The sequence below is a fragment of the Oryctolagus cuniculus genome, chromosome 11, assembly GCF_964237555.1.
Source record: "Oryctolagus cuniculus chromosome 11, mOryCun1.1, whole genome shotgun sequence".
NCBI lineage: Eukaryota > Metazoa > Chordata > Mammalia > Lagomorpha > Leporidae > Oryctolagus > Oryctolagus cuniculus.
Window position 1 is genome coordinate 103,477,458 of NC_091442.1, and position 10,257 is coordinate 103,487,714.

Genomic DNA, 10,257 nt, shown 5'->3' on the forward strand with positions numbered 1-10,257 from the left:
CAGCTAGGACTTGACGTGGCGCTCTGATATGGGATGCTGGCATTGTAAGTATCAACTTTACCTGCTGTACCACAATGCCAGCCCTGAAATTACATAGTTCATCAATGAGAACATGCTGTATCTTTTTTCTTTAAAAAATTACATTTTTAAAAAGCCTTTTCTCAAGTCATTAAAAATTATATCGGTACAATTTCTTGTAATGTGTGTATCATATCCCATTGTATGTATAAACACACTTTTATGTAACAATCTTTACTGTATATTATGTATTCAGGATGTTTCCATTTTTTGGCTTTAAATGATATCTAAATGAATGCCTTTGTATAGCTTTTGCCTACATATTTTGGTTTACTTTAATAATAGAGTGATGTCATCTTCATGATTTGTAAAGCTTAATTACAACATAAAAAACCATTTTTACACATGATGTTGAGGCAGAGGCTAGTTATTATGTTTTTTAACTATAAAAATTATGATTAAACACAGACTGTCTGGGAGTATCAACTAAAGTTACTCCTATATGTCCCAGCAATTGCACTCCTGGGATGATACTCACCAGAAAGGACGCCTGGGTTCAACATATGGGTTATCTTTCGGGACTTTGATTGAGAGGGGAACTTTAAGGAGGCTTCTGGGCAGCCTACTCATGATTACATGGGTGTATTTGTGTGTGTGTGTGTGTGTGTGTGTGTGCGCATGCTGCATTTTCCTCAACTCAAACACTTCATTTGGTCATTTCAAGTATACGACACTTATAAACTTATACTTCAAGAAAGTTAACATGGCCAAGATTATACCAAATTAATGCTTTCCCACTTTTTTGTTGTTTTATTTTAAACTTCAAAACAGATAGGCAATACATAAAAGACAGAGAGGCAGTAGAGAAACTTCAGGAGCCACTGCTCGACGTGCTGCAGAAGCTGTGCAAGATTCATCAGCCCGAGAATCCTCAACACTTCGCCTGCCTCCTGGGTCGCCTGACAGAGCTGCGGACGTTCAATCACCACCATGCGGAGATGCTGATGTCCTGGAGGGTCAACGACCACAAGTTCACCCCACTGCTCTGCGAAATCTGGGATGTGCAGTGATGAGCTTCGCGGGACGGGGTCGAGCCCTTTCTCCCTCACAACATGAATCTGATGTCTCACTTTCCTTCATTTCACTTGTACCTGGTTTCCCTCAAGGATCTTGATGAATATTTATGTACTAATTCTGTAACTTCCACAATTCTAAGTGTGGGGGTGAATAGAACTATTTTCTCTACACAGTAGTTTACAAGGCTTCCGGGGCTCCTGCGTTCTAATTGGCCTGCCCTGTTTGCCTGATTAAATTGATTGTTACTTCAAATGTATCTGTTGAACTAGGGAGAACTCTCATTTGGCTCTTTGTCTTACCATGTTGCATATATTTTATTAAAGAATTGTGTTCAATTTTGGTAATAAACAGAGAATAATGGCGACAGGATTCTCTTTGGGAACAAAATTTTACAAATATAGAAACTCATTTCTTTAAATGATGAAAGGAATTCTCCTGAACCACAGGGTGTAATTTATAGAAAGATAAACTTTCACAACATAAATGACACTTTTCTCATCCCTGGAGGAGTTCTAGTTAATATTCATTCATTTGTAATAGCCCTCTGATCATTTCATTTTCTTTGAAGTTCAAAGAGAATTGCACACAGAAAAGCTAATGATTTTCCCATAAAATATTCCCTGAGGCAATCTCTTTCCTGATAGCCAGGCTTTGAGGCAGCATCCACAAATTCAGAGTATGCAGAAAACTAAGAACATTCCCTTTTCCCTTTTAAAAGTGCTCACTGTCGGCTTAGGCGCATACATACAATTAATCATTTTTTTTCATTTGTTTTGTTTTGTTTTTGAAAACACTCCTGCAGCTGGGTGCACAGCTGCTGTATCCTTCCCCCAAAGCAGGAATTAGCTCATTTCTTTCCTTCATTGTTATATTGTTGCATTCTTTCCCTTTTATCCTCTGGTGACTATAATAAAACACCTTCAATAAATAATGGGCTTATATTTCCCTTTCTCCTGAAGTCAGCCAAAATGGAGTTTGCTTAGAAAACAGAGTTTTTGTATTAAAGTACTCTGGTAATGCTGAAATTCTAAAAATAACAGTCAGTGTGAAAGGGAGGGAATTGGGGGATAGCATCAGTTGGATTCTATTTGATACAACACAAGTATCTTGAGGCCCTATCAAGTGCGACTTTTTTTTTTTTACTAAACTCCATAGGGAATACAAACAAGACCAAAACCCAGTAACTTCCTGGAGAGGAATGAAAGTAGGGGCAGAGGAAAGTGTTGGAGGTTTACCCAAGCATCTGAGAAAGTCTCATGGAGAGGGTGGCATTTCCATTGAACTTCAAAGCAGAGCCCAGAATTCTATGGGTTGTGGTAAGAGAAATGATGGTTGAAAGTAAAAGAGGGACAGGAACAAAAGAAATGGGAAACTGTGCAGATATAAAAGATCATAAGTAATCTGGGAGGAGAGAGTACACTGGCCCTTTCTAAGCTTTAATTCCACCATCAGACAACGAAGCTAGCACCATTTACTGCTCAAAGGAATTTAGCTGGTTAATGGAGAGTAAGTGGGAAGCTTCAGGCCCACCAGAGAAGGATGGTGAAGAAAGAAATGAATTTCTGGATGCCTGGAAGGGTGAGCTGGTCTAGGGAATCATAGATCACAAGCTATCTGTGGAGGAAAATGTTGGAAAATTAAGACAGGATAGAATAGGACTCACAAAATCAAGCCCCTCCCAACGTGACATGTATCCATCTCTAGGTCCTAACCAGACAGGAGTGATGAACAGCCACACTGTAACAGCATAAGACCACCCTGCTAGAGACTTCCTCAACCTGTATGCCTGCCAAGAGTAGTCCAGTAAGACCAACATATCCTCCTGGGGAGGTGGTAGTGAGCAACACTTCCACTTTGAGCATGTTGTGTGTAAAAGAAGCAACTGCACCTGAACTGCTCAAGTTAGATGCAAACCAATGAGCAGGAGACAAGAGGGCATGGCATAACTCCCCAACTAGTAGAAACTATTAACACCACGCTGTCTTCTTGTGATGAAGCATAAGCCCCCAACAAACTTGGGGTTGAACATAGACTTCTTGTCAATTTCTATTTGCAAGTGAGCTAAGAAACCCCAGGTTAGCATCAAAAATGGGGCACTGTAGACAGAAATGGAAGCTTAAGCTTTCATGGATTTATTCAAGCATCAGAATGCTTCTCATATGGAAAACTAATTGTGGTACTGTAAGAAATATATATTTGGTATTTGTCTCTGATTCCTGACACAGAGCTCATAAAACTCCAGAAATTTCCTTAGAGGGAGAGGTAATAGGAACATATTTGGTACTCATAATAAGCCCCCTTTCAACCATATCTAAATTTATGCAAATAATGTAATTCCTCAGATAGCTTCAGGATGAGGGATGGTTGTTAGAGAAACCTGATCCTATGATTGGAGGGTGGAAGTTTCAGCTTTAACCCCTACCTTCTTGGGAGGGGAGAAGGGCTGGAGATTGTTTTTGGCCATTGAGTAACTCAGTCATGCCTAAGTAGTGGAAGCTTCACAAAACCCCCTAAACAAAGGGGTTTGGAAAGCTGTGCCAGTGAGCACATTGAGGGTGGTTTGCATGGATGCTTCAGGCTCCCTCCCTTGCCTTACCCCATACCTGGCCCTGCATATCTTCCATTTGGCTGTTTCTTAGTTCCTGTATCCAACCTATACCGAGAATAGTGAGTAAACTGTTGTGCTGAGTTCTGAGAGTTCTTCTAGCACACTAATGAGCCTGAGTAGGTGGAACCCCTCATTTATGAGTGGTTGGCCAGAAGCATCTGAAGTGGGGACAGTCTTGCAGGACTGAGCCCCTACCCTGGAGATCTGTGCTAACTCTGGACAACTGTCGTGTCAGAACTGAGTAGAACTGTAGGACACCTGGTGTCAGAACTAGTTGGTGTGGAAAATGACCACACATTTGGTCTTAGAAGTGCTGTGAGAAGAAGTTTGCTGATGGATTTTCTGTTTCAGAAAGAATTTTTATGAGACTTTAAGAAAAAAAAAGAAGAAAATCATGATAAAAGTTTGAAGTCAGAGATCATATGCATAAGAGATATGGAAGAATTAACTGGACTTTATGGCCAAAAAAATGCCTATCATTGAAAAAGAGCATCACAGAAACAGATCTGCCACTGATTAGCTACTGACCTTGTAAAAAATAAAAAATAAAACGTTTTTAAAAGCCTCTTTAGGCCTCAATTTCCTTATGTGCAGACAACTTGCTTTTCCTACCTCACATGATAATCTTTTGAAAGGAATTGATTTGGTAGCACATGAAGTACCAAACACCTAAATGGTAGCCATTATTATTAAAATGGACTTAATTGATTTAATAATTGCCAGTTATTAAAATTGGCAAGCTGGTACATTTGTTGTCTTCGGACTATCTCTTGAGTTTTGATGTAATAGATTTATGGCACCATTCATGGAATATATAAACTAACAAAGACAAGGAATTAATAGATGAAAAGAAGTGCAAATTTTAAGTGCTGTGCAAGAAGACTGTCTCGCCCTCTCTGATGCATCCTTTACTGGTAACTTCCCACACTGTTGTCAGAGATTCTTCTAAAATGAAAATCTGGTTGTGTTGTGAGCCCCACACCCTAATGGTTTCCCATTGGCTTCAGCAAAAACTCCCTGGCAGAGCAGTTGGCTATTGAGACCCTTCAACATCTAGTCTTACTCCCGCTTGTCATCTACCCCTGCCTAAATTCCAGGTAAAATGTACTTCCCAGATCTCTGCATTCTCTTAACCAAGTGAGAAAGAAAGAAAGAGAGGAAAAGACAGCAGAGAGAAAGTAGATTTTTTTTTCTCTCTCTCTTATAAGTCCATTCGAGTTGACTACAACTGAGTGTGTTTTTTTTTTTTTGTCTCCCAGGGGAAATGGGTCAATGTTTGGGGACAGTTTTCGTTGTCACAACTGGGCAGTAAAGATGCTACTGGTATCCAGTGAGTAACTGCTTGAAATGCTGCTGAACATTCTACCATGCACAGAAGAGCCTCCTACAGCAACCGTCCGGCCTGAAATGTCAGTAGTGCCTGAGACGAGAATCCTGCTCTTTCTCATCTTGTAGTCCATTCACGGTGCCATACCAAAACACTATAAACTGAGTAACTTATAAACAACAAGAGCGAATTTCTTTCAGTTCTGGAGGCTGGGAAACCTGAGGACAAGGCATCAGCAAGTTCAATGTCTGGTGAGGGCTTTCTGGTTCACCGTGCCTTCCCACGGTGTTTTTACACCACAGAAGAGACTAGCTACCTCTCTGGGGCTTCTTGTGTAAGGGCACTAATCTCATTCAGGATGGAGAAACCCTCATCACCTAATCAGCCCCCAAGGGCCCTATGGCCTAATACTGTCACCCTGAGGGGTGGAATTTCAATATGAATTTTGGGGGGATACAAACATTCAGACCATAGCACATCCCAAGATGATACGGCTCCACACTGTTCTCTCTCCTGACTTTATCTAGCTACAACGTCATTCTTGCATGGTGATGGTTTTCTAGTTGATGCTAATATTCTGTGAACCCAAATATGAGAGGTCTTCTAAAAGTTCGTGTAAAATTGCATTATCTTTAGTTGCAATTTTTGCACTTTTGGTACTGGCACTAGACATTCTTGAAGTTTTCTTGCTGAGAATCAGAAACCAATTTCACTCATTGATTCTCTAGTAGTGGAATTTTACCTCCCCTTCCCAGAATTTTACAAAATTATAATTTATTCTTTTCTCCCTATTATGAGAAATAATAAGCTCAGACAATTGTCATATATCACATTTGGGTGTTAGCTGACTGCAATGTGTAGCTGTTACTTTTTGGACACCTAGAACTCATTGCTTCTTTTTCTGTTAACAGTATTCTAATCTCCTCTGGGGGACCATTCCTTTCCTTTCACAAGGGTTGTGCATTTTTGGATGGAGTTGAATCACCCCAACTCCAGAACTGGAAATGTGACTCAGGGAAAGCTAATCGGAACATCACACATTTTAGGTCAAAGTGATAGGTTTAGGACTGGGTATATAACCCATTTGAAGAAAATGAGATATTTTGCTTGGAGTATTTTTAAGAGGCAGGCAGTGATAGTCATTTGCGTGTGTGTTTGTGTGTGTGTGTGTGTGTATGTGTGTGGTATTACTGTTCCAAATTCTTTAATCTCTCCCTGTAATAAATTTAAATGCCTAGACCTAATCTCTCACAAGACTAGGCAGACCACACACCCCCGCCCACTGCTGTTGGGCTTGTCCACGTGGTTTGCTATGGGCAATGGAATGTGGGTGGAAGTGACAACGTGTCAGTTCAGAGATGAGTCCTTAAGCGGTGACATCACATGTTGCTGCTGGCTGCTCTCACACTTCTGCTATCTGCCATGACAAGATGATGTTCTGGATAGCTGCGCATCTCAGGATGAGGAAGAATTACACCTGACCCCGACCTACAGCTTGAAGCAGTGTTCTGCCCCTCCACCATAAAACGCAGATCCACAGGAAGAAAAACGTTTATTGTTGTGAGCCACTCAAAGCTTGGAGTCATTATATAGCCTCATCATAGCAAAATCCTACCTACTATTTGTGTTCAGATTCACTCCTCTTGTTCCCATCTCTGCTCACATTGAGAGGGAGGCTGAATTTTATCAGTCCCTCTGACAGCTGGCTCTTGCCAGGTAAAATCAATGGAAGGCACTGTTGGAAGGTTGGAAAATGGGAAGGGAAAAGCCAAGTTATTTCTCCGCCTCTCTCTCTGTCTCATATTGCGTCTCTGGCAAAATTGCATCTCCTACCTTGTTCTCAGTCTAACTGGGCAACCCCTATCCTAGTACTGATAGCCCTGGCTTCTGAACTCCTCTTTTGAACCTCCAATTCTTTGGTTTGTCTCAGCTGCTTGTGTTTATCTTCTCAGTTCTTCCATCTCCTGTGAAGCCAGGTCCCTGTGTTAAAAGATATAGTGACACAAACACACACAGACAGACAGAGAGAGAAGGGGGGAGGCGGGGAGAGAAGCAGAGAGAGAGAGAGAGAGAGGGAGAGAGAGAATCTTAGCTCTCAATCTCCACTGGTTTACTCACCAGATGCCTAAAACAGCTCAAGCTGGTCCAAGCTGAAGCCAGGAGCCTGGAACTCCATCTTAGTGTACTAAATGGGTGGCATGGACTAAGCACTTAAGCCATCTTCTATTGTTTCCCAGGCACATTCGTAGGAAGCTGGATTGGAAGCATGGTAGCCAGAAAAACTGCCAGGAACTCTGATCAGAGTTTAAATCACTGAAACACATCACATGAACCGAACTCTCCTTTTTTCAAGCACCTAGACTGGTTTATGTTTTTCTGGCTTGAAATGAATTGTATAGAGTGACTCACTTTTGTGGTTAGACTGAAACCTAAGAGAATGTGGAACCAGAGCTTTTGGAAATCATCTTGTAATGGGAGGGAATCTGAGAATAAAGCCAAATGAAAGCACAACCAGCAGAGACTGCTTTCTGGTGACATTATTTGAAATTTTAGGTCACACTTTGCCTAAAGAAAGAGTTATATTCTAAGATTTTTAATTTCATGAGCCAATATATTCCTTTTTTTCCCCCTAAGTGAGTTTCAGGATTTTTCTATCACATTTCACTAAATGTGATGTAAACGTGGTGATGCTTAGACAATAAGCCACTTAGATAAGATAGGCACCATGAGAGCCTGATATGAGCTCTAATGTTAATATTTGTGATTGAATCTTACAAATGAAGGGGCAGGATGGAGAGTGCAGATAGATGTAGTTATTCTTGCTACATTATCAGATTTTTATTGCTCTCTCCAGACACAGACTGTACTAGTTTTCTAGGACTGCTATAATAAACTTCCACCAACTTTGCAGCTTAAAATGGATATTTATTCTTTCATAGTTCTGGAGGCTAGAAGCTCAAAATCAAGGTGTCATCAGAGCCAAACTCCATCCAAAGTCTCTAGAGCAAATTTATTTTTAATATTTTTTAAAACTTTCTTTTTTTTTGTATTTATTTGACAGGTAGAGTTAAAAACAGTGAGACAGTGAGAGAGAGAGACAGAGAGAAAGGTCTTCCTTCCATTGGTTCATCTCCCAAATGGCTGCTACGGCTGGAACCGCGCTGATCTGAAGCCAGGAGCCAGGTGCTTCCTCCCGGTTTCCCATGTGGGTGCAGGGCCCAAGCACTTGGGCCATCCTCCACTGCCTTCCTGGGCCACAGCAGTGAGCTGGACTGGAAAAGGAGCAGCCGGGACTAGAAACCGGTGCCCATATGGGATGCTAGTGCCGCAGGCGGAGGATTAACCAAGTGAGCCACGGCGCCGACCCCTATTTTTAATATTTATTTATTCATTTATTTATTTATTGCCTGTTCCAGCTCCTGGCAGCTCCTGATATTCCCTAGCTCATGGCAGCCCAACTTTAATCACTGCCTTTGCTTTCATATGAACTTTCATTGTGTGTGTGTGTGTGCATGTGTCTGTGTGTGTCTGTGTGTGTCTATGTCCTTTTCTATCTCTTATGAGGAATTGTCTTTGGATTAGGGGACTCACTCTAATCCTTTCCTTAATTAGACTTGCAAAATAAATAGTCATATTTGGTGGTACTACATGACATGAATTTTCACGGGACACAGCTCAATTCACCACACAGACATAACATGACATTTTTGTATTAACCAAAACTATTGATATATTAAAATATCATATTGTTGAATTACTTATACATATTTGTTAATATACATCAGTAGCATTTAATTTACAGCTTAATATTTTTTCTAGTGTAGGTGGCTCCCAATAGATTATATGATGAGCAAGTAGTTTAATTAATTGTGAACAAATCAAGATCTCTATTCCCTCAAAGATTTCATATAGTACCTCATACAAGGCACAATCCATAGATTGACACTCAACAACAAAATGCAGAACAAAACAATGAAAAAACCTATAAAACAGTAAACAAAACAACCAAAACTCCAACTGTTATGACATATGTTAAACAATACAGTCATTTTTGTGAAAAGGCTAAAATCATTCTTCAATATCCAAGTTTCTATTACTTTTAGAGACTATTCTGTATTCTGTAGAGCTTGTTAGTTAGATGGTTACTCTTAAGTAATAACTTTCAAAACTTAGATTACAAAATGTGATTATTTGTTAAACCAGAGAAAATCGTCACAATTGGAAAGTTGAAACAGGCTTTATCATTGGTTAGAAACAAACCGGCCAGCCTTCCTTTGTGTGTTACAACTATGCAAATTTCCATAAAGAGAGTCTTTAAAACGTGGCTATTAACCTAACCACCAATTAGAAAGCCTACACATGAAAGTGGACTGAGACTTATTTGATGGAACCCTCAATTACTAATTGCAGTGTTAAAGATGGTCAGTGAGCCCTTTATTATTATTATTATTAACATGTTTATTTTCATCTGGCAGAGAGAGAGAGAGAGAGAGGGAGAGAGAGAGAGAGAGAGGAGAGAAATAGCTTCTATTTGCTGGTTCACCCATAACCAAGGCTGGGCCAGGCCGAAGGAAACAGGCAGCAACTTCATCCTGATCTCCCACAGGAGTGGCAGGGCCCAAGCATTTGGATCATCTTCTGTCGCTTCCCAGGATGCATTAATAGGTAGCTGGATCAGAAGTGGAGCAACAGGACACTCTGGAGTGGGAGAGGACCCTAACTGGGAATTAATGTATAAGTGAGAATAAGAAAATAACAAAAGGAAAGACATATATGTGTATTTCAAATATATATGAAATATTTATGTATAAATTCACATGCATACACATGATTAAAGAAGTAAGATTAAAGAATCTATAGGGGAACTCCTTACACAATCCCTACCTTTAATCAATGAAGAATGTGGCTTAGAGAAAAGTTATTTGCACAGATTTCCTGACTTCAGATAAATTGCCTTAAGTGTCTCACATCTTTATAAGGTAGAGAAGTTACCAAGACAAACAAGATAGGCAACCAAAATTTAAAAAACTAGGAGACATAAAAATATCCTGTTGGTAAGGTTTCAGTAAATGCCTTAGAAATATTGAGAGGAAAGGAGAGAGAGAGGGAGGGAAGGACAGAGAGAGAAAGAGAGAGAGGATATTCCTTCAATAGCATAGTTTCAATTTTTAATAAACAGTGTTCAGATGTTTAGACACATTATATATGTGTGTATATATGTATATAT

At 40.1% G+C, this 10,257-nt stretch overlaps 1 protein-coding gene across 1 annotated transcript in view; it reads left to right on the top strand.

Annotated features, from left to right (window-relative positions):
• Positions 1-1,457, top strand: part of NR1H4 (nuclear receptor subfamily 1 group H member 4) — a gene marked incomplete at its 5' end in the record, with an annotated part of 60,581 nt that extends 59,124 nt beyond the window's left edge. The window contains 1 exon segment of the mRNA NM_001082726.1: positions 850-1,457. Coding sequence (NP_001076195.1) covers positions 850-1,088 — 239 coding nt within the window.
• Positions 1,458-10,257: the final 8,800 nt, after the last annotated feature.